The 25,579-nt window shown below is 38.0% G+C and overlaps 1 protein-coding gene across 1 annotated transcript in view; it reads right to left on the bottom strand.

Moving 5' to 3' along the window:
- Window positions 1-18,976: 18,976 nt before the first annotated feature.
- Window positions 18,977-25,579, bottom strand: part of TRPC6 (transient receptor potential cation channel subfamily C member 6) — a 76,089-nt gene continuing 69,486 nt past the window's right edge. The window contains exons 10-12 of the mRNA XM_064718558.1: window positions 22,790-22,873; window positions 20,316-20,391; window positions 18,977-19,548 (exon numbers count right to left, since the gene is read on the bottom strand). Coding sequence (XP_064574628.1) covers window positions 19,397-19,548; window positions 20,316-20,391; window positions 22,790-22,873 — 312 coding nt within the window. The 3' untranslated portion in view covers window positions 18,977-19,396. The remainder of the gene's footprint in view (window positions 19,549-20,315; window positions 20,392-22,789; window positions 22,874-25,579) is intronic.

Here is a 25,579-nt window from a genome sequence, read left to right as displayed (position 1 = left end):
TCTTTTAAATACTTTCAGGGATGGTGACTCAGCCACTTTCTTGGGCAATTTGTTCCAATATTTCACAAGCCTTTCCACAATTTTTTTTTTCTAATGCCCTACCTAAAGCTCCTCCAGCACAACTTGAGGCCTTTTCTTCTTGTCCTGTCTTCTTACCTGCAAGAAGAGACCAACCCACACCAGGCTGCACCCTCCTGTCAGGCAGGTGCAGAGAGTGATGGGGTCCCCCTGAGCCTCCTTTTCTCCAGGCTGAGCACCCCCAGCTCCCTCAGCTGCCCCTCACAGCACTTGTGCTCCAGACCCTTCCCCAGCTCCGTTGCCCTTCCCTGGACACGCTCCAGCCCCTCAATGTCTCTCTGGCACTGAGGGGCCCAGAACTGAGCACAGGATTGGAGCTGTGGCCTCAGCAGTGCTGGGTACAGGGGGACGGTCCCTGCCCTGCTCCTGCTGGCCACACCTGGCTGATCCAGGCCAGGATGCCATCGGCCTTCTGGGCCACCTGGGCACACTCTGGATCATGTTCAGGCACTGCTGAACATACTGTTCAGCACAACCAGGTCCTTTTCCACCAGTCAGTTTCCAGTTAGTAAGTACATGATTTCTAGGAGATACTTGATATCACATTTAACATTCCAAGAGCAGATTTATGTTTTCTTTCACTGCATATGTCCAACTTGCTTTGTTCTAGTTTGTTTGAAGTCAGACAAGGTATAAAAGTGTAGAAACATTGACAGTTATGTCAGATTTCCTCTTTAAATAATACAGCTCTTACATGAGAATAGAAATTTACATTTGTGTTCATGACACTTCACTTGATAGCTCTCAAGTATGTGGTTGAAGAGAAAACCATGTCAGTAGCACCCCTCACATTTCTAGACAACTCCAGAACTATACTTCTGTCCTTGGTAGTTTTACCTGACATCAGCCACAAACATTTTCACTCTCTGGTTATAAGAAAATTAAATTAACCCTAGAACTCAAAGATCAATATTGTGATTTGTTGGAGGAATCAAGACCCTTAAACAAATAATTTATTAACACTTAGGACATGTTGTACCCTGTTAATAGTTATGGAAAATTTAGAAATAACCTTACAACATGAACATTTACCAAAGGCTTTGAAAACAGGGAGTCAGTTGAAGTTCAGTTAGTTCTCATTCATAAAATTAAGTGGAGAAAACCTGTAGAATATGCAGAAGTCACATCTAACTAGCAGACAACACCACAGAAAACCTTCACCAAAAACAACATACAGATCTTGTGAGGGACCCAGCCAAGTCAACCAACTAAAGCAGGAGGCCACAGAGATCACATGGTATCCACAACAATAACATGGTCACCTCCCAAAACAATAAAAGATGAAAGTCATAAAATGTTTCTGAGACACTGCTCTATGTTTCAGCTGGATAAAGATAACTAATAAAAGAGCATGAATCTATCACAGAAAATCTGTGAGACCAGATAAGGGAAACTGTGAGCTATAGAACTAGTTTTGCTTCTTTTTCTTTTCCCCACAAATCATGAGGGATTATGAGAAAAACACTTCCCCAAGTCCTCAGAATAATTTTAAAAATATTTACCAAGAAATCAGTGCATGTTGCTCAGAGAAAGACAAAAAGACAACAGACCACAGTCTGCTGCCAAATTACGAATCCTCAATGTTGAGTTGTAGGGAACAAAACCACCAGATTTGCTGCAAAGATTTTTTTTTTCTCAAGGCTGTGCTATACTTAGCTCTTCCTGAGTCATCTCATGCCTTAAATTATATGTTATTTTCTGTGGCCCTTCTTCTATAGTCTGTTCTGCCAGGAAATTATCTGGATTTGTAAAAACCTAACCAGGCTAGAGCTGTGTCAACTTAATAGGGCTACTGGCCTCAATTCAGCATGCACAGAAGGGCAAAGCTATTGAGAAGTACTGGTAGAAACAAGTGTCTTATGTTGGTTCCTTTCAGGTCAAGTTGGATGGAGAGCACAGGGAAAAAGTGTAGAACACAATGGAATAATGGCTCTAAATATAGCTTCAAGGAGAGGCTAGGCCATACTGCAGCAGATTACAAAATGTATTCGAAGGAAATAATCTGTACCAGTACCTGCAGGAATAATGAGAAAGACAACAAATGAAGTTAACTGGTGACATCAGTGCCAGGGAAATCTCCAGCAGTCCTTCTCATGGTCACCAATAGTGCCAGGGAGGAGGCTCGGTGGCAGCTGGTTTGGCTCCCACACTGTTCTGCATCCTCACCTTCCTCATCACCCAAAGCAGGAGGCAAACAAAGATTGTCTGCACTGCACCACTAAAGCTGTGGAGTGGAGAGAGTCTTTCTTCTCTTTACCTGGGCAGAAAATACTCCAATCTAAACAGGAAACTCCATTAAATGCTCCGCTGCTGTTACTGTCAAGTGTGAATTTTTTCATCAGGTATGCGCAGCTGCTGACAGAGGATCAGTCAATCTGGTGATTTTAGGCACCTGGAGATCTCAGGCATCAGCCAAGCAAAGGTTTATGATAAGAATTTGAGTTATCTAAGAAAGAGACTTGTAGATCAGCAAATTCTTTTAGGAAGGGGTTGGAGCTAGATCAGTTTTACAAATGAGAAAAGATCACTTGGAGAGTTTTTGTAATATGTTATTTATGTACATACAAAAAAATTGTATCTAATCATAAATTTTGTGAGTTTACCCCTCCATTTCTACTGTGCTGCTGGAAATGTTAATTCAAGCTGCTTTTTAAAGAGAAGCCTTGAAAAATTTCAAAATTCATGATGCATGCTTGCAGCAATACAGCTAAATATCTTCCTTTAGATTTAGTGAAGTTATTCTGTGTATTGATAACTACACCTCAATGAGATAAGTGGTCCACAATCCTGCCCAAGACTTCACTTGGTTCTCTCAGGAACTGTTGAGCATTTCCACCACAGAAAGAAAGGCAGGGGTATGTTCTCTTTAAAGCCAGGCAGAAGGTGCCAGTGTTCACCAACATGCAAAACCAGTACCTAAATGTGTGCAAACAGCTGCCATCCCTTTGCACAAAACCTTGGGCATCTCAGAGGCTGGAACAGGAGCATGGCCAGCAGCAGATCCTCCTTCAGGCAGCCAGAGCAGTGTTATCTCACTGCAGCCTTGTAAGGGAATGGAGGAATTCCTTGGGCAAGCTGGGCAGCAGCGACATCAGACCTCTCACAAAACCTGATTTATGTGCAGCAAGCTCCCAGCCTGACAATGTGAGGAACAGCAGGCCCTAGCTGAAGCTAAGGGTGTTATACCAGGGAATATACCTCAGGAAGGTCCTCAGACATTATTTCTGAAAAAGACCAGAGTATTCATTTCAGGATGGTCCTTTCCCAGATTTGGCAGAGACTGCAGAGCCCCTGAAAGGCAAGCTAATAAAGAATCATATACGTACAAATTAGAGGAATTGTCTGGGGAAAACTCCAAAGAGAATATAATTCAATTACAATGTGAACAGAAATCTACATTTGTCTGCAGAATCCTTCTGGAAGCGACCTAACAGACAGGAATTCTGCCCAAAAAATTGTATCCAAGGGTTTCAGTAGATCAGGAATGAAATGAATGTCACCTCACAAGAAAAAGACTAGCACAATCTGAAGGTGAGCTTGGAAGAAAAAGTCATATTACAGCTCTGTTTTGTGTTGGCAGGGCCTCAGTTGGACAGTCACAACTACTATGAGACATAAAGCAATTCAGAAGAAATTATTTTAAACGAGAAGTGTCTAAAAAGCATAACTTTTCAGGAAAAGAATTATGGTTTGGCTTGAAAGAATAGACTGAAATGCCAATTTTCCTCAAATGGATGGAGACTGTGGCAAAGAGGAAGAGAATAATGTGCTCTGATCTGTGCTGGGGCAGTATGGCCTGACAATGTAGCAAGAAAATTTCAGATACCTTTACAGACTTCCAGTCTATGAGTTTTCAAAAGACCAGGATGAGTCCTGGCTGCTTTTGTTGACCCATCAATGCTGACAATATTTTAAAGTACTTTCAGTTTTGTTTTTCAGAATATGCAGTTTTTAGGCAAAGTTGATGAGCAGCACAGCACATAAAAATTGTGTGGGAGTCTGACCCCAGTGGAGCAGAATTTTAGTAGATATCAAAGACTTTTTCCAGTAATATTCCCATTGAACTCTTCAGAAATTTGTGATTTTCCTTACAGATTACAGAGAAAAAGATAATGCCTATTTTCATCCAGAGAGAAGCAAGAGCCAGTAAGGATTCTAGAGGAGGTCTGAAAATTGGAAATCAACATTTTATTTTAAATTCTTGCATTCACACCTCCTCCAATAACGCCCAAAGGAAATACATGAACAGAAAACAAATTAGACACAGGAAATAGGTTTTCCTCTTTCTGGCTTATGACTTCTCTGACCGGATCTGGAGAGGGGTTTGTGGTGTGGGTGCCAGTGATTCCCTCATCCTAGCCCTAGCAAATACCTTTATTTTTAAGAGGTTTTAAATATTTTAAGAAATTACAAGATTTGAACTCCAGATGAGAGGAAACATATTCTCACCTGAATTTCCAGTTGAAGTATATCCAGCAGCTCTTTTAGAAAGAGCTCAGAGAGTAACCTATTCAATACCCAAAATATAAAGGCTGCATCTGTTTTTGAATAATGAAAATTTTTCTGATTATTTTTTTTTTCTGAACAGAACATATCATTTTATATCCTGTGGGTCCCAGTCATTTTTAATAAATCTCTAATCACAATAAAACCCCACCAAAAAAAAAAACAAACAAACAAAAAAAAAAAAACCAACAAAAAAACCACAAAGACGATTTATTTTAACTGTAGATTTATTTTGCTCCTGGAATATGGTCCTTCATTTCTGATTTACATTGGAAAAATAAAAGAAAGTTGGGATTCTGTTTCTGAGATTTAACCTACATTAAAAGCACATAATCATTTCAAGTCTAGAAGACATATATTTTGCCAAACCCTTTCCTCACAGAAGACTAAATTCACAGTCCATTTAGTTCACACTATTAAGGCCAAATGCCTCATTTTTCTGGTCTGGATTGACCTCAAAGTGAAAATTCTGCTATTTTAGCATTGAAAATCATTGAGGCAAGTCCAGTGGTTTTTGATCAGAGTATCATGCCCTAATATTTTGAGATCAGTAGGCATTTGATTATACTCAAAGGGCGTATCTGTACATGCACGTGTGCAAGCATGTATATTTATATAGAATTGTATGCAAAATTGTCCTTATACAAATATAGATGCAGATACACATAAATTACATTGTATAGATAGATACATACAGAAGATATATGTGTTATATATTCACAATATATTGCGTATTTCTTGTAGATGCAAATTCCCAAATATACAAATGATGTAAGAAGATGAGGATGTTAGAAAGGAGGTTTGGAAAAAAGTAAACTTTTCCTAATCAGGAATTTGATATAGTTGACCCTTGCTACACAGAAACAATAGGAAGTAGTGCTAGTCAAGAGGAGAGAAAAAAGCTTTCTACTGACATGAAGAGTACAATAAATCTTCACTTCTGCCTATGCTATCCATTTTCACTGACAGGTCGTCACTCCAGGCAGTCCTTTGCCATTTTGGTGCTTTCTGAGGTCAGACTCTTTATGTAAAAGTGCAGTGAGTAATAATATGAATGAAATCAATACTATTTTTTTTTTCATTGAAATATACTTTTCTTGATCCTTATACCTAGTAAATAGATCCAGAACATGGAAGTTTGGTGTAGACCTTTGGACTTCTTGGGAGCAGCCCACAGAGGGGCAACTGGAGCTCTGATAGTCCTGGGTGGATTCCTGCAGGCAAAGACTGCTCTGGGGGTCCTGTTGGGCAGTAAGGACACACAGATCCCTTCCCAATGCACTCCTAATTCCACAGGGGCTCTTCAGTGTTAGAGATCCAACAGCCATGAAAGTAGTAATGGTATAGAAGCTGGTGGCAGCACCATACCTTAGGCTACACTCCATGTAAATGGAGCTTATTATTGCCTTTAAAAGTAGTAAGATCTCCTTCTTCCCCAGCAGTGAAAGGCTTCTAATGCCCTTTATTTTGCTTATCACAAAGCGTTATCAGCAAATACACACAAGTCAGCTCTATCTCTTGGAGAAGAGTCTTGCGGTTTGTAGCTGTGGAGAGAGATTTAGTGTTTCCTTATTTAGCACTGGTGTCATGCAGAAAATACAGCAACGAGATATCCATGCCTTGATTTCCCTGAAAGGAGTTTTTTTTTCCAAAATTCCACCAGGCAAACTGATTTGGTCATTGTTTCCCAGTGGGAGGACAAGTCCTTTGTCATAAACTTGTTCCATAGAACTCCCATCACTTAGGACTTGGAAAATTGATGTGCAGACCTTATTGTCTATGTGTCCTCCCAAAAACCTTCTAAAAGCAAGAACATTTCTCAACCATAAATAGTGAAATGCATTTACTCTGTTTTTCTGAGTCCTTCTTATACCGCATATAATTTCCCAAACCTTCTTATCTGTGGCTAGATACAGAACTCCTGGGGAAAGATAAGTCACAAAATTTGCTCAAAGGTCACCTGCTTGCTTGTTGCTTTCTGAGCCACAGCATGCAGATTGCAGCACAGGCTTTAGCAGAAATTACTTATAAAACCAGAAGAGTATACAGCAATAAATGGCTGTGTTTTTTACAGGTAACCAGCAGTTTCAGCTCATCTTCTAGCAGGCATAGAAAACCTATGGTCAATTTACTCACATCACTCCTCTGCCTCTGCCAAGGCTTAAGAGCAAGGGGAGAAAATTATTAGACACAAGGCCATGTCACGTAATCATCACTTTTCTGCAGAATAAAATCCAGGCACTGAAGTAATTCAACCCTCATGACCTTGCTAGGATGGGGGATGTGCCAGTCCCAAGAGAAGAAATTAGATATAAGACAAATAAACCTAAGTCACAAGGACAGTAACCATTAAAATGAGATTTCATGTGTATAAATGAGGCAACAGCCAGTCAGCTTGCAGGTGTGGGATGGTGAGGATGAGAAGTACAAAAACACAGCCTGACAGAACTGCAGTTTTCAGTTTCCACTATTGCAGCACAACCCCAGGAAACACATGGAATCCAAAACCATGCAACATGTTCAAACTGTGCCACCACTGTGGATTTCTGTGCTGCCTCAAGATAGTGGGATGGGTGGCTGGAATGTTTTATTTTCTGTGAGTAAAATGAAGGCAGCCTCTGGGCTATTCTGCAATGAGAGACATCTGTGAGCCAGTAAACAAATCTAACATGGGAGAGCCAAAAACATGGAGCTGAGGATTCTGTTCCCAATGACTCCTCTGTAAAACCAACGCAGATGAGAACTGGGGCGAGGAACACCAGCCATGGGGCACGTGCAGAGCTGAAAGGTGCACTGCTCCTGCTCCTCATGCCTTCTCCATTGGGCCAGCACACATTTACTGCCTGCTAGCCCCATCCCTAAGGGGTCAGAGGCCAGGGCCCTGCCTGGTCCCTGAGCTGTGTTTGAGCTCCAGGGCTGCTGGGTCAAATTCTCTGTTCTATCTCCAAATATTATATGTGCCCAAAGTGGCCATTTGCTCATGGACTTCTCACAGAAACCTCTGGCTCCATCCTGTGTGAGGAAAGTACAGCACAAGCCCTGTACAAAGCTACCACACTGGCTGGCTATTGGATTTGAGAAATATTTGCATTAATGAAAAAATAAAGAATGAAAACAGACATCGTAGTAAAACAACTTCTTTTTTTAAAAAATAATACATTTAATACAAATCCAGGAATGAAGAAGGAATCAAATGCATTTCATATTTACCTATAACCTAATACAGTTGATCCATGGCATTTAAGATACAAAAAATCCAACTCATTTGACCTTCTGCTGTAAATCCAGAGCAGGTTGTCTGCTTCTCTCTCTCTCAGCTCTCCTGTGCCAAACAAGCTCTGTCAAACTCTCACCTTCTAGCAGCTATTCCAAGATGAATGTCAAGCATTGATGACCAAGGCTTTATTGGGAAAAAATGGTGCAAGGTAGGAAACGAGAGAAAATAATCTGGAGCCATTTTTCTAGAAAGAGGATAATGTGAAAATAGGTGAAGTAGTTTTCATGCTTGGAATCTTAGCTTGAGAAGTGATAGCAGATATATTTTAAGACTTAGAAGTTCCTGTCTTCAGAGATTTAAAACCTGGGCTGCAACTTTTTACAGACCTTCATTTTGATGATATAATATTTTTCTAACTAATTATTAAGACAATTTTTGAAGGCAGCTTTCTAACACTGCTGCATCAGTTTTGAATAAAAATTGATGCTACATGCAAATTTTATATTCTGTAAGACTTTCTAAGTAAGGATAGGCCTGTTTGTTTGCCTATATTGGTTTGTGTTTTTGTGGCTTTTGCTAGGCTGATTGTTACTTGGTTGTTTTCCCTGGCTGGGAAAATGAAATAAACAAATACTGTAAATCTGCGGTGTTTAGATGAGAGGGCAGTGATTAATCATAGATATAGAAGACATGCATAAAAAATAATAAATTTCACAAATTCACCAAGGGAAAAGTGAAATGATGAAATCTTAGAATATTTCTTGCATCCATTCTGGAATACAAGCCAGAGGCTTATAGTTGCTTTGGTTAAATATAGGTAACACATTCAATTACTGAGGCTTGTAAATGTGTTTAAAGTCATCCATAATAATCAAAGCCTTATAGAATTATGGAATATCTTAGTCTCAAAGGAAGTGCAATAGAGCATCTGGACCACCCTCCTGGTCAAAATTAATCCAAACCCTATTAAGGTGGCTCAAAACTTTGTCCACTCAGTTTTTTAAAATCTGAAAATATTAAGACTACGCAGTGTCTGTGAGCAGCCTGTGCCAGTGTTTGAACATGTCCAGTGGGAAAATACTTTTCCAAATACCTGACCCATATTTACTGCCTTGCACCTTGTGTCAATGGCCCCTTACTCTTGTCGTGTGACCAAAATGCATAACTGCAAACCAGAAATGATTTCCACTGCCTTTGAGTCATTTTACTGCCATCACAGTTTCACTTGATCGTCTCTTTTACAGGAAAGATTGTATGGGCATGCCTAATGCACTGTAAAAATCAGATAAGTTTGGTGTTTGCATGTCTAATAATATGTGCATATGTGTTACACTATATATATAATATTTGTGCATGTGTAATACATTCAGATATGTAGTATACACAAGCATACACATGAACATGAATGTGATGGGTGTACATTTACAACACGAATGTATAAGGACAGTGCAAAAACTGTGGTTTTGTGACTGTGGGAGCCTTTAGCACTGCTCAGTAAGGTGAGAGCACAGCCTTGGCACGACTGTGCACAGCCAGTCCATCACCTGCTTTTTAAGCAAACCCTGGGCATTGCTGCCCCAGCGTGGTGGATCGTGCTCTTGCAAGTGCCTTGAAAATTGCAGGCCCAGGATTCACTGAACTTTTTCTCTCTCACTTTGATCCTTAAAGCTTTGCCACATTGATACAAATTCAAACAGAGTTTTGTTTCAATTTTCACTTCAGTTTCCCTGAACCCCAAATAGAAGGGGTACTGTTAGACCAGGCAGCTCCAGAAGAGACATAATGTGCTTTTTGTTTATGAAATCACACATAAAAAAATACACTGCAAATGAATATAATCACTTCAACACAGATTGCTTAGAACATTTATTGGAAGTGGTGTGTTCCTTGGGATTTCCTTTGCTTTGGTCAACAAGCTTGCTCATGCCTGGAGAGGCCTTGTGGAGGCATTAGCTCCACTCACGCTGCATTTTCCCATATGCATTTTCCCATATTCCCAAAGCACGTGCACTGAGAGGCTCTGGGCATCACTGCTGCCCTTAGATGGTTGCAATATTTGCACCTGTATAGCTGATGAGGCCTTACTGTATCTGATTCATAGGCTTTCAGACCAATCTGATTGCCCTGAGGGAGCCATATGAAGTCAAATGACAATGCTGTGGGCACTACAAGAGTGACCTCAGGCCAGGAGAACACCACATTCCTACATCAGCTCCATATGCTCTTTAGCTTGAAATAATCTTGACCCAGTTTTGAAGGTGTGCCTGGGCCCAGTCAGCCTCCATGTCAGGTTTGTTCTGAACACTTCCATCCAAACCATCTCAATGGGAGCCAGGTTTCAGCTGGCATTAAGGCCATGCTTGGCAGGCAGGTCACAGGCAAATGCCAGGGAGATGGAGCTCATGGCTGCAGAGGTGGAGAGAGCCACCAGACCACCAGGGGCTCATGTGTTTTATTTATTGCGATGCCCAAACAGAACATCCGTTGCATTCAACTGCTATTACAGCCTGAGGGTGCAGGTAAAATATGAACTGGGATATAGGGCTTGAATTTTATAGGGCTGCAACCTGCTGAAGGGGATTTATCCGTATTACAGCAGCTTACAGCCATTTGTAGTGCTGATGATAACTTCTCCCAGCAGAAACTGGGCTTTTAAGGTCTGTTTGTAATACTCAAATCCTGTTATAAGGTAAACAAGAAATGAGGACAGTGGTTCTGACTTCCAGAATTTGGTTTGCTCAGACAAGGGCATTTTTTTTTTGTTTCCTCCTGGTTTTGTAGAAAGATTTCTGAAAACCTGATGCAGTAAATTCAATTAGTCATAACTTAATAAATGTACTGCAGAAAGATAGGTAGTTTTTATTATAATCATTACTGAATGAATTCATCTATTTCCTAATTATTAATTCAAATCTCTGGCCACAGTATAGAGTTTATATTTGCCAAGGCACTGCTGTGGGACAGTATTTTTTTCAAGCTCACTTGGAAGTGTTATTAAGAAAAAGGGTAGAAGGAATTAGGAAATAATGTTGGAAAATAAAATGTTGTTAAAATATTTGCTTTATTGGAAAGAGGAGGATACTTCATGCATTTACATGAAGTATATATAGCCAGTATAGACAGTATATATATATATAAATATATATATATATGTATAGCCAGTTAAGACATTTACAGGGGTAGACTTAGCAGAAGGCAGAGGTTAATGGGACTGCTGCAGACAGTGAATGTGCAGCAAGAGGGAATGTAGTTGTCATAGACTGAAGAAAATGTGGCTGATATACTTCTGGGCCAAAGCAAACTTTCTCATTGATCCAGAGAGTAGTTACATTTATTTTGAATAGCACTGCAAAAAAAAGGCATTGTTGCAACTCAGCTAAGTTGATGAGAAGTTGCCGATGTTTTCTTTTCCTGCTGTCCACAGGAGGACACCCCCTACCAGTGGGCAGCTTTTTGTCAAGGAAATAATTATGTGTTCAACTCTCCTAGAATTTCTTGCAGACTACAAACCTCAGGAGTTGCTAGAAGCTGTTTTTCAGACAGTCATTGGAACTATTCTTAGATTTTTACAATTTTTGGGCCTAGAAACTATCAATAGTCACTGAACTTTCTCATTAGAGATTCCAGGCAGGTTCTTGCAGGGCTCTGGGAGCCTACCCACAGTCCTGCAGGGACTTCAATCTAACTCAATCCCCATTGTTACAGCTCCCTCTTGCTCCCCCTTACCTACCAAGTCACCTGAACTAAGAAGCACCTGAGGTTTCATTTGCAGACTAACCTTTCCAGGTTGTTTTCACCTTTGCTATTAGACAGAGTTTACTTTAGACAAGAAACTAAAGGCCTGTATCGTGCAGAAAAGGGTGCATACAAATATTTTTCAGTCCCATTATAAAGTTAATTAAAATTGTTTAGGTGTACAGGAAGGAAAATTCACTCTAAGTCATTGGAATGGATTAATTTGAGAGTCTCTGCAATGTATCTTGTGAATGCAAACACAACTTCCAGGAATTCCAGGTTCTCTTTGCTATAGTCTATTAAAAAAGATGGATTTCTAATACCATCTGTCATCTTCTGATCTGCATCCGGGGGTCTGCAGGTACACAGATAACTTTACCTTTTTCTGCATCAACTGATGATATTCATTGTGCATAGAGGAATCCCAGGATGACAAACACTTAGCTAGGAGCTGTTTGCTATACTAGAACACCACCATGAAATTAATAGACATTGAAAATAATGACTTGAAATACATTTATTTTATTTAAAGTTGAATTCCTGCCTAAAACAACTATGTAAACCAATAAACCTAAAAATAAATGGGTAACCTTAATAATTTACTTTTCAAAATAAGTGTTAGATGAAAGGAAGGGATAAGTAAGCAGAAACAGTTTATTGGGAAGCATGTACATGGTGACCTTGCAGTTCCTAAGACTGCTTCCAAATTTTTCAATTTATTTTTTTCCCAGAAGAACTAGAATTATTTGCACCAGAGCTACTGTAGTACAGTGACTGCTGTTCTGAAGCTCAGGTACTCCTCTCTGCATAAAATCAACCAAAAGGAACACATGCATTTGAAGTAATTTCAAGCCTGACAACTGGAGCATCTGTTAAAATAAATTTCCATTCTTTTCAATTATGTGTAACTTTATTGGCCTATCAAGCTCCTAAGGTAACCCCTAAGGACCATGGCATGCCAGCAACCTATGAGATGATGCTGGAGCAGGGAGATGAGGATACCTCACTGGGAACATCAACATGGATCCTGTTCCCTAAACAATCTCCTTCATATTAAATTTTGGCTGGTGACTGGAAAATTCACCCACATTAGATAAAAATATCTCAGTGTTTGCCTAATGCAACAATTAAATTTCAGGTTTAATGAATAAGAATTCTGCAAGCTGTTAAATCTACTGGAATGACTGCACTTTATAGTCTAAAGACAAGTGTTATGGGGGTTAATTTGTAATATTCACAGATTATTTAAAATCTGAGTTTTACAAAAGTACTCTGTTTGAAGCTGTGAAAACTTCTGCAGAGAAAAGCACTTGGCATATTTTTATGTGCAATTGCCAGCAATTCTTGTTAGCTCAATACTCCATGGAGACCTCACTGGTGACCCAATAAGGGATTTACACTTTCTCAAGATCTTGAACTACAACAGCTTGGGCCAAGGCTGTGCCTGCATTTAAAGTAAATATGTACCTCTGAAACGACATTCAGAGTTTTCAGAGACTAGGAGGGGAGCCTAGATGTCCTACTGCAATGTGTGCTGTGGATGTTGAATCAGAAGGGACAAAATCTGCAGACGCATGGAACATTCATGAGTGAATACAGGCTATCTTGCAACATTAGAAGACCCCTAGGCACTTTGGGAATGATTTTGTCTTAATTTCTTTCCAGACAGATTCTAAGAAATATTTCTTGGTATAGCCAGGGCTGTTTTTTAACACTCTTTATGGTTACTAGGTCAGTGGCCTCCTGCAGGGTAAGAGAAGCCCCCACTTAAGGATTACAGCCACTGATATTGCTGCACCAGGCAGTTTAGTTTCCTTAAATAAAGTGTGATGTCCACTTCAGAGGGAAGTAACTCACTGAATTTTAAAATTATTCTGACAGATTGAAGCACCAAGTCCTTTCGAGAAGGAACAGTTTCTTTTGAGAAACAAAATGAACATGTCAGGAGAGACTACATGTGCTCTAGCACAGCCACATAAAGTAATCTCTTGAATCTTTTACTGCCAACAAGATTTCATACCAACCTGATACTGTACCTACCTTACCTTGAGTTCACCAGAAAGATTTGCCCATGCTGCATGCATTTTAAAAAATTCACTGTGTCACTGATATTTCTGCATTCAAAAGAGGATGATGTGAGTCAGCTGCAGAGCCTCAGTTTACCATTAGGAGATGGGGGGGACTGGATAAATTGGGCTACGGACAGGACAAATTCAGTGAGTGTCTCAATTGGAACTTTTAGAACAGCAGTTCTAAAGAATAAACCCATAGCAGTGCAGTGAAGACATTAACCCATGAAATCCCACGGGTTTTCTCTGCTGAAGTTGATTACATCATTGGAGTTCTGCTAAAGTTACACAAAATCTTCTTTGAAAACAATAAAAGTACTCCCTTTGAGAAAGAACTGAAGTTTTCTCTTCAATTCATGAAATTACTTATTTGAGCATGTTGACATCAATGAAGAATGATGTCCTGGCATAAATGAAGAAGCTGAAGAACAGAGACTTGAGCTGGTTTAACAAGGCTCACAGGAAAATACATTTATTTGTATTTGAGAGTGAGTAGGTTTTGCCTACTAACAAAAAGCTTTTGGACTGTCACTTTATTTATGCCCTTTTTTCCTTTGCAAACCTACTAGAATATACTTGTTTATAAAGCACAATTAAATATCAGAATGGTATAAAAATGTTCATATATAAAAGGGCATAAAATATTGCTATTAACATTGATAACAATTTATCTGCTACATTTTACTTTGAATGCAATATGAACTGATCTTTTTCAATTACTTTGATTGGAGTTCCATTGGAGCAAAGTGTAAATGTCAAGGAACTAAAGCACAGAATATTCAAAATCTTAAAACGAAAAACTACGAAAATGCATCTCCTTGGACAGAGAAATCACTGAAAATTTGTACTTTTTGAACCCTACTGCACTGTCATATGGTGACAAGAACAGAAAGAGGAACAGGAAACGTGGCTTCTTGCAAAAATTGAAACAAGAGAATAAATGAAATATTTTGAGGTACTCATGGTAACCAGGGAACAACAGAACAAATTAAACATTTTGAGGTTACTCACACACAAGGGAAGAACAGTGCATGGGATTCCTTGGCCTTCTAAGAGCATGGAGCTTAAGGTATATACCTCAGCCTCGATTAACTTCTCTTTTGAGATGAGCTTCTGAAGCACAAGTAGTTTTCCAAGCACAAACTTTGTGAATTCTATTCTCCACAAGGCAAAATAAAATTTAAGCAGGAACCTAAGTACTTAGATAGATTATTCACACCAAGCAGCTTCCAACAAATTTTAAAAAGCGTTAAATATTTACATGAAAAACTAGCAATTTACACTGTAAGAACAATTTCTTCTGTTCTGCAAATGAGTACAGTTTCAGATTATGTGGTTTGTAATGTATTAATTACAGTGTTCAGATAGAAATTTCAAGCCTGAGGGAAATCTCTAAGAAGCAAATGCAAGATTTTGTTGTACTAAACTGCATTTGGGGACACAGAAGTCATGAGAACATGCTCTTAGTAAATTACAGGATACAGCTGCTATAGCTGAAGTACTGCCAAGATCAAGCTATGGTATTTTAAGCTTTGAAAATATATTATTGAAAATATATGCTCACCCCAATGTACTAGAACATGAGACATAAACTTCTCTTTGTCATAAAGGTCCTGGTTTGGCAGCAAGAACTTATTTGCCATGTGCTCTGTAACAGACTTTTTCTCACGTTTGTGATAGATTTGGTTAATGGGTGGTTTTGTTTATGCTGACCCACAGCAACACTAATGAAGAAGGAAAAATGAAAATATTGGCGCAGAGCAAAGAAGAACCCAACTCACCCATCATCCCTGGGGAATGGGATGGGTTCTTGGGATGGCAAGTTAGATCCTGCCCCTCTCAGTGACTGTCCCCATCAGTTCAAGCCCTTCCAATGAGATGATCATTTGTGATGGTTCATTGGCCTTGCAGCGTTCATGAGCTGAGTGCTGATTTCTGGTAAGCTGGGACTTCTCACACTTCGATAGAAATGTTGCCAACAGCCAGAGTGGCTTCTTCAGAGTAACAGGAGATAAATGGTCACTTCTACTACATGACTTACCTGGAATACTTGTCTACCTTAAGATGACACAAAATCATAACTTTAACCACTTCTATCCACTGAACACAAAGAAAGACTAGACAAGCTCAGTTGCTTGTCTACATGGCTTTCATCTAAAATCAGATGAATCTGTAGATGTCACTTCTAAAACCAGCAGCATTCATTGGCTTGGCCTGTCAGTGCTCTAAATATGGTGTAATGCAGCAGATTTTCACCTGGAATATCAGAACTTTAATTTGAAATCCCATAGCTTTTCCTCAGCATCTGTCACTGTAAATCTTGGGTACCTTAGGCTTGTATTACATGACTGGTCTCTAATAAAATGTGCATTTCTCCATGACATATAAAGCTTTCTCTCAGTATTTAGATGTGATTCTGTTTCATCCAGAATAGTGTGAGAAAACCTTGCACAGACTTTGATTTGGGGATTTTCTTACTCCACTGCTTTTTCTTCAGAAGTTCTCAAGTCCTTCCATACCTTTTAGTGAAATACATTTGGGTGAAACAGGAAGGAGATTCTCTAAGGGATGAAGAAACCTACTCACCATATTTCATAATTCAAGTTTAAGAAATACTCAGGGGAAAAACGTATATAAAGACAACACTTCATAGTAGGTCTGGTTTAGATGTGGAAGCTGCTGCTACAGAAACAGAATTATTTAACTCAAGTAATTAACAAGATTTAAAGACACAATTAAGTAGGTAGCAAGACTATCTTGTTATCCTAATAATTCACAAACAAATAGGGAAATACTTTCTGATCAAATTATTGTTTTATTAGAAACCAAAAGGAGAACTATGTAAGGTGAAAATTATGTTACTGCAGATGTTCTGAAACATCTAGCATCAGGCATAGTCACAGGAGACAAAATACTTGGCCTTGAGTCTAATTAAGTATGAAAATACTTCTTTGAAATGTTTTTTTTAATATTAGTGTTGTTCGTAAATCCAAGTTTTTTACCGTATCAGTCTTCCAAGCAGGAGCAGCCAAATTTCCAAAGTGAAATACCAAAATGTTCATACAATGGATCACAAAGGCATTTTTAGTTTGGTACATTTAAATTTTTTTTAATCAGCATAATATATTTGGTATTGTGCTCATTTAAAATACTACATTGCTTGTCACACTACATTTGGCAATAGACCTCTTCAAATATATTTAACAAGTTGTTCCATGAGTAATAACTACATATAAAATATCTTCAATGATTAAAAAAATCCATATGTATTTTCTTCATGAAATACAATATATACATTATGATCTTATAGTTTTAAGGTACATCAAATTTTGGGTTTAAACAAATTCACAGTGTACATTTTACCTCTGTAATAAAAATCTTCACTTTAAAAGTGCCTGGATCTCAACCTGTGTATATGTATTTCCTCTCTCTGGGTTTATGGAGAGTGAGGGTTACCATCAATGAGCACTACAGCAGATCCAAACTGTGTATTACAATGACCAAAAATTAAGACTTCTGATTACTGAAAGTGAACGCTGGCTGTCCCTCTGATCCTGACCAACAGATTTTCTGAAGAGCTTCCCCCAGATGGAAGATGTGCTTTGAGCAGCATGGCCTCTAACACAGCCCTTCGGTGGGGCTGAATGAACTGCCCACTGTTTCAGAAAACCAGGTCCAAAACACTCAGGTGGAACTTCAACTCAGAGGCCAGTCCTGGCCAAGGGAGATGGCCAGGAACCATCCAGGAGCCAGAACACAGTAAAGTTACCATCACACTGCCTTCCAGCCTAAGGTCACACCAGCTGCCTGTTGAATCCTGCCACTACCTTTGAATCCTCACTTTCCTCCTTCTCCCTCAGATGAAGAAGCCTTAGAAGTTTCTAAACCCTGAGTTCATTGCACCTGAAGCCCACAGGACACACATTGCTCCCCATACACCATTTGTGGCTAAACTTTCGTGCCAAGCTCTTCCTCCAAAGCGTGACAAACACTCACAGGGCAAGCTGATCTCAGTCCCCTACCTCCACCTGTCTCCAAGTGATTTCAAAACCCATTCTAATATGTCTTTTTTCCCTGAAAATACACAGTGATTCCATCAATATTTTTTAAAAAAGAACTATCAATAAAAATCCAGCTGGAAACTAATCTAGACCCAAAAAAATAATCTGCAGCCTGAAAGGGAAAGGCAGAAACATTCTAATACATTCCACAGTAAATAAATTTCACAAAGTTAATTTTAAAGCAATTACTGACAAGCCTTTTCAAGTCCTGTTTCATAAAAGTCTTTTACAGGTGTGTTATACACCTGGATGCCATGTTATAATTTTTCTCAGCCCTTTCACTAATCTCAAAAAAAAGCTTAAAGAGAAGCAGAGATGCCCAATGTAATATATGTTTATAACACCTCCAGAATTAGTGACTGTCCAAACAGAGAAACACAAATTACTATATGAACCAAGGGAAAAATTATGGAATGGAATTTATGCTGTTTCTATCTGGAAAGACAGAAACCATCTGACTGTCCTGCATGGACATTGTTACACAACAAACAGCCAGACAGAGCATGGGATAGCTCATCTGCAGTTTAACAGAAAGAGACTTTTAACTATTGCAATGGGCAGGGTGAAAATGTTGGAGCTTTCTTTACCACGTGGAGTAAAGATTCTTCATTAAAAGAGTCCTAAAGAATACAGCACAAGAGCTGAGCTGTCACCAGTGGAAAAAAGGACGAGAGATGCAAATCCAGAGAAGAAAAGATTTCATTATTTTTTGCAACAAGATTGTTTTGTTTGCTATCTATGTCTGCAGAAAATTTAATCATTTAAACAGGTTTAACATAGAGAAAGATGGTCCCCCATGCATGACATTCCCAGAATTCAAAGAGAGGTTTGGACCTAGCACTTTGGTATCTTCCACCTCAAATAAAAATGTTGCATTCAAACCCCTAACCTGCAGTTTGGGAGGTTCAGTTCAAGACATAAAAGCTGGAGAACTTGGTAATTCCGAAACAGATTGGAACATCGAGGGTTAATTATTTTGGGTTAAAGAAGGTTTTCTTCTAGCCTTCCAGGCTCAGAAATAGCTTTTCAATAAACTTGGTGAAAAATATTTCTTTCTTAATGCACTAACTGTCATTGGAACCTAGGTATCTCAAAGGATAGCCCAGTGCTGACAAGGATCAGTAGGGGAAAATACAACACAGTGCTCTGAGTGTCCTGGTATTTACCTCTACATGGAAACATTCATAGGTTTATTTTCATATCCTACATATTCTTAAGAAAGAGAGTTAGCTTTTTTTCCTTTTCTTGCAAGTTGGGAATGCTGGAAAAATTAAATATATATATATATATATATATATATATATATATATATATATATATATATATATATATATAAAAGCCCGGACTTTTCTCTTTTGCTTCACTAAAATACATGTAAGAATGGTTACAAAGGGAAAGTTGCAAAAAACAAACAGTTAATATAGGAAAAGTTTCGATCTATGCTTTTAATCTTTCTGAGCTCATCAACATTGCACTGGAATTCTAGACAGTAAATTGAGTACTTAAATTATCTCAGATCAACTATTCTTTAGCAGGTAAAGAATAAATATCTTTACTGAAGTGGTATGGTCTCCCTACTGTAGACCTAGAGGATTTGCCACTGTGTTCTTTCAACAGAATTGGAATAATTTAATTTCTGAATCTTTTTTAGAAATGTGAGCTAGACTTGAGGAAAACAGAAATATGGCTTTAAGTGAATTGTTAACATTCTGTTGCATATCTTATTTTGGTTATCTCTTGCTTTCTTCTTCCTTAGAGTCAAGTGACAGTTTTTCCCCAAGTTTCCTTATAAGTTCTGCCAGATCTTCAGAATTCTGAGATTTTTCCTCAAGGAGTTCATACCGGAGACTTGAGATGTCCTGTTTAATTTCCTTCAATTCACCTGTAAAGGATTTTAAAGGATCACAATATTAACAAAAGAAAAAAACAGCATACCCAAATATCTCAAAATTATGGTTTTTTCCTGTATTTCTTTGTTGAAACAGAAGAAGTAGATATTCTGCTGCCCATTGGTGAATCATAGGATATTCTGAATTGGAAGGGACCCACAATGACCATTGAGCCCAGCTTTAAGTGAATGGTCCAAGTGGGGATTAAATCCAAAATCTTGTTGTTATTAGCACCATGCTCTGACCAGCTGAGCTAACCTCAGTGGAATGGTGTCTTGGGGATAGGAACATGAAGATGCAGTTCAGGAATCAAACAAATCTAAAGGCAAAAGTGTGAGAGACCATGAGTTCACAAAACTCACATGATCTATTTGATGGAGAATGCTGTTCTGCTGCAAGAGAGATCACAGAATCATAGTCACAGAATCATTTAGGTTGGAAAAGACCTCTAAAATCACTGAATCCAATCATTAACCCATCACTGCCCAGACCACCAGATCTTTAAAGAACCATATGATCTTGAAGGGCCCTTCCAAACCAAACTATTCTATGATTCTATTATTTCTAAATGTAGCAACACATTTTAACACTTGTCAGATCAGTGACAGTTTCTGATGGGAGAGGAGAGACATAAATCCCATCTCTTCAACAGCATGTTAATTTTACCTCTTGCACTTGTAAAGATGTGAAGTGGATTAAGTATTTTGGAAATATATAATCAGTTTGATTCTCTGATGAAACACACAATTCATCAACATACCTTCATTGACTTCATCACTTTCCTTATCGATCTGAGCTTTCAACACGTATCTTTTAATAAGACGCTTCATTATTTTCTGCAGAGAAGAAACAAAGAAAGGAAAGGGGAGTTTTCTTAGTTGGACTAGTATTGTTATGACATTTCAAAGTAAGAGCTCTTGTCCTGATTTCAGCTGGGACAGAGTTCATATTCCTTTCAGTAGCTTGTACAGTGTGAGTTTGGGTTTAGTATGAGAGTAGTGTTGATAACACACTGGTCTTTTGGTTGTTGCTGAGCAGTGCTTACCCAAAGGCAAGGACTCTTCAATGCCTCATGCTCTGTTGCTGAGCAGGGGCACAGGAAGCTGGCAGGGAGAATAGTTGGGACAGCTGAACCAAGCTGGCCAGAGGAATATTTCATACTGTAGAGCATCATGCTCAGCATAGAAACTGGGGGGGGCTGGGCCTTGAGGGGTGATCACTGCTCCTTTATGTCTTCTCATTACTACCATTACTACTACTTTTTTTTTCTTTATTTAAATTAGTGAAGTATCATTATCTGAACTCAAAGGTTTTACCTTTTATGATTCTCCTCATCCCATGAACTTGGAAGGCGCAGTGTGGGGGCAGTGAGTAAGCAACTGTGTGGTACTTAGTTGACACATAGGTTAAATTATGACACCTCTGTTACCTTCTATTGCATTCTGATACTTCAGTGTAGAACTGGACAAGTTAAAGAAACTTAATGTAAATATCTCTGCTTTCATCTACAGGTGATATATAACCTTCATGATTCTGCATATATATATATATATATTTGAAAGTTAGAGAACTAAACATAATCTTATGAATGCTGTAATTCATAAGCTTTAACCTACTACTGGAGGCTGTAAGAGCTACTAATACAGTTGCATCTTTGATCTCCAAGTAGATGAAGCCATCTGGCCTTTATTGCTACCCAAAGATGATAATGACCCTGCTTAGCATTGCTAGTTGCTAAATCCTTTAGTTGTTAGTTTATTTGAACCTATTTTGATATATTTGCTAAGATCTGTTTTCCCAGTGTAGGGCTTGCTTAGAGAAAATGGGATCCAAAATTCTAAGTCATTTAAGTGTCTCAGCTGGGACTCATCTAACCAAAGACAGATACTTTCTAAGGTAAATATATGTATTATTTCCTTCTATGGATAAAATGAGCAAACCTGAGATCACAGCTCATCTGAGACAACTAAAACTGATGAAATAGCTTATATCATGAGAATGACCAACCTCTCTGCTAATAATAAGGGGAATCTAGGCCAGCAAATTTATTGTAAATTTTACCTTTCCAGAAAAAAATGAATTCTGGCCCTGATTCTCCCAACAGTTCAAATTACTTAAAAAAGAACAAGGTATCCAAGTACGTTTTAGGATATGTATTTCTGCCTTTGGGTTTAATATTTTCATAGGGTGTAGTCCATGACAACATAATACTTTTTCTTTTCCAGTTTAAGATAGAAAACATTCATAGATTTATATTTCTACTTTTGTCTCCACAATAATAGAGCTGGTTTTGAGGTGAGTCATGGCAGATTAGTGGTCCCAGGCCATCACCGTGGTCACGCCTGCAAGGTCAGCAGCTGTACTGTTTATTATAATGATCCAAGAATCTTTCAAATACAAAGCCACACTACATGTTTATGGCATAGATTTTTAATCTTAGTATCTACCCCTGCATCATAATGAAATTGGCTGTGAAAAAGTGAGGGAGTTTTGGAACAGACTCCTGTAGACACTGCATAACATAAAAGTGGAGCGGAGCTAGCCTGCCCAAGGGAAAATCTCTCTTGTCATCAATAAAGTATACTCATTTTCTGTACCTTTTTTCATTCAGATTGTCTTTTTATATTACCCAGGCAGCTCTTGTTTCTTCCCTTCCACCCACTTTGCAGTATTACAAGAAGGAAAGAAGCAGTCTCTGGACCAGAATAGCTGAGATTTATGAGGACTGTGCTGGGTCTCTTTATACTTAACTGCACAAAGGCTCACTGCAGTTGTTTAGGAGGCAAAGGAAAACCAGACTGCATTGATAGGAAAAAGGCTGACAGATACTCGCAGTGCTTGAGGCATTTGTATGTAGAGATGTGCCACAATAAGCTGATCTGCTTCAGCAAATGGAATGGAAAGACTTGGGGTTTATTTTTGGATTTCTCAGTTCACAATGTGCAGTTGAGGACTCAACTCTAAAATTAAGAACATTTTTCTAATATAAATAACATTTTCTATTGTAAATAAATTGCACTCTAAGGGTGCCATTTAAGAAACAAAGAGGAGTGAAAAACATCCTCAAATTGTACTGCAAATACCTAAATCATTTCATTTATTTCTGAAATATACAAGGTCTGTGGATTTATCCTTGACTCATGTTACTTAGCACAAATTCAAAACTGTCCTCATGCCATCAGTCTGCCAGTTCTACTACTTCTTGATTTTATTTAAAAATAAACTGTTTTTTACCTGGTATTGTCTTGGAGGATTGTTTAAACTGTTCAAGTGAATTTCATCTGAGCTTCTTATACTCGATTGCTTCCTTTGATCAAGCTGAAACAGAAACATTATTTATAGTACAAAATAAATAGAAGATCAATATGCATATTTCATGTATTTATCCTATGACAGAAAACATAAGGCATCACAAAATGGTGAACTGGGACTCAAGCTGAACGACTGGGCTGCAGTAACAGTGAACAGAAACTAAAGCAAAACCAAATGGTATTGCTTCAGATAAAAAGCGAGGCCAGTTCAACAAATAGCAGTGCAAGAAATATAAGTCCTAGTGGATCTGGATGAGGAATAAGTGGGACTGCCACTAAAAATTCAGTTCCCTGAAATTATACATGGTCCAACCAAATTTTTACTCTTTCAAAGGATGGGACCATCAGAGCAGTGTCTCAAATCCCATGGGATGTTTTGTACTTCCATTGAACCTCTCTATGTTGTGCCCTAATATATCAAGCATCTACTGATAAGCAGACTGGGGCACTTTGAAGCCTGTTAAATATCTGTGGGATATGCTGGGATACAATTTGTTGACAAAAATGGGGCGGGATTTGCTGCTTACAGAGCTGTACACCGAGAATAATTTAAATACTATTAGATTTTGTTCCGCATTCCACAGAATCACAGAATGGTTTGTGTTGGAAGAGACATCTAAAAACAGGTAGTGCAATGCCCCTGCCATTGGCAGGGACACCTTCTATTAGATCAGGCTTGTATTTTGATACAAAAATTGATTAAATTTGATACAAAAATTGATTAAATCTATTGGTAAAATATATTCATTAGCAATCAATATAAAGTGTACACTGAATTTGGGAATTTTTGGTTCTTCAGAAAGATTCACAAATATATTTGTCCATACTTTTAAAAAAAAACATTATTTATCTATTTAGTCAATGTTTAGTTGACTAAGCAAAAGTAATGATAAAAGATAAATAATATAAAACATATAAAACAATTAATATTTCTCTTATATATTAATCTACATGTGGACAGGCATGTATAAAAAGGGCAAGTTACTATTTTTTCATGCTTGAATAAAGCTACTTCAGATATTTTGAATATATCTTAAAAAGTATAATCTTATCAAAATGTTTTAACTTAAACTAGGTATCTGATTTATAATAAAAAATAATGACTACTGAGTTTACACAATCACTACAAAATCGCTATGTTTTTCAGGATTTTAGAACTAATTATACTTTCTTGGGCCTCATCTACAATACTGGGTTAAAAGAGAAAAACAATGCTCCCGGTATTTCAGCTCCTGGACTTCTCATGCACCAGTTTTTGAAAAAGTGTAAGATCACGCTTCCCAAGTTGCCTTGGGTATTTACTATGTATTTTATTACATATTTTAAAAGCAAAGTGTCATGCTGGTTACCAATTTCAAACTTACGTTACATTGTTTCACCTCAAAAGTTAATCTACTGCTCAATTACAATTTGATTTTCACTTGAAATAGCAAAATTGGTAATATGTGATGACACGAGTTATGACACTGCAAACTTGTAAAACCAGGCACACTGTAATGTAATACCTTCACCCTCCAGCACAGTTTTTAGGATAATAATTTACTTTTAATTAGCCACCTTGAAAGTTGGCAGGTAAATCAGAAGTGTGACACTTAAGATCTTATGTGTACCAGCAACAGGACACAAGATCCACTGTAAATTGCTGAATGACCACTTGGTGGCAGAGACTGCCAAGATTTCATCATCACATTTAACATTTTTTAACTCTCTTTAAGCTCTCTTTAGACTCTCTTTAAGCTTCCTGCCTATGGCTTTTTTCTTTCTCCAAAATTAGTACTAGAGTGCACTCAACCTGTCACATTGGTGACTGACCTAGAATCCTTATTTTTAAGTTACCATTTATTGAAGATAACTTTTTTATTTATTTATTGAAGAGTAACAAGAGAGGAAATGATGTAAATTAAATAAAACAATGATATAAATCCCAACCAAAATAACTCTTCTTCTAGAGTGGGGGGTGAAATATGAAATGCAGGATATATGGATCATTGTTCTTTGAAAACATCTTCATCTTTACACTTGCCTCTCATTTCATTATTCTCTTGTATTACTTAAAATTCAATTCAATCAGAATAGTAATGAAATTGTTATAGCTGGTTTCTTCAGCACTTTATTAATGTCTTAAATCAGAAGCTGCTGTCAACTTGCAATTCCAAAAAATTGTACTTTCTTGGATCAAAAAGGAGGGTTCCCAGAAAGTGACTCAGTTTGTGCTCCTATAAGCAGACGTCACTCATGAAAATTTCAGAAATACTGTTTTACACTAGGAAAGTTAAAGGTAACATATTTTTCTTGTTTGAGTGAGGGCTTAAAGCTACTTCAATAAATAGCTGTCCCTTACTACTTTTCTGAAGGGCCATGTTTAATGAACAAAATTTAAATATATTATCTCTCACTGCTGATTTTTAGCTCAGGAAGATGAACAAGTTCTGTGACACTTGAGCAATAAATTTTCTCAATCTCAAGGCAATTTTAAAATTTAGAACAGTAGTCAAAGTAGGTTTTTTTAAAAAAACCTCTCCTTTTCCTTAATTTCTTTTTTTCTTTTTATTGGTTTGAGTTTCTCACTGGATATTTAAAATGCCAATTCTAGAATGAAAAAAGGAATCTATGGATTTTAATCAACAGCTTCAGTATTACATTTAGATACGTGTCAGGAAATTAATTTCTGGTGTACTATACTTTGAACACAGCTATGTAAATTGCTTGCTGT

The sequence above is a fragment of the Zonotrichia leucophrys genome, chromosome 1 (assembly GCF_028769735.1).
Source record: "Zonotrichia leucophrys gambelii isolate GWCS_2022_RI chromosome 1, RI_Zleu_2.0, whole genome shotgun sequence".
Taxonomy (NCBI): domain Eukaryota; kingdom Metazoa; phylum Chordata; class Aves; order Passeriformes; family Passerellidae; genus Zonotrichia; species Zonotrichia leucophrys.
Note: the sequence above shows the minus strand (reverse complement) of the source record. Positions and strands in the feature narration are given on the sequence as shown.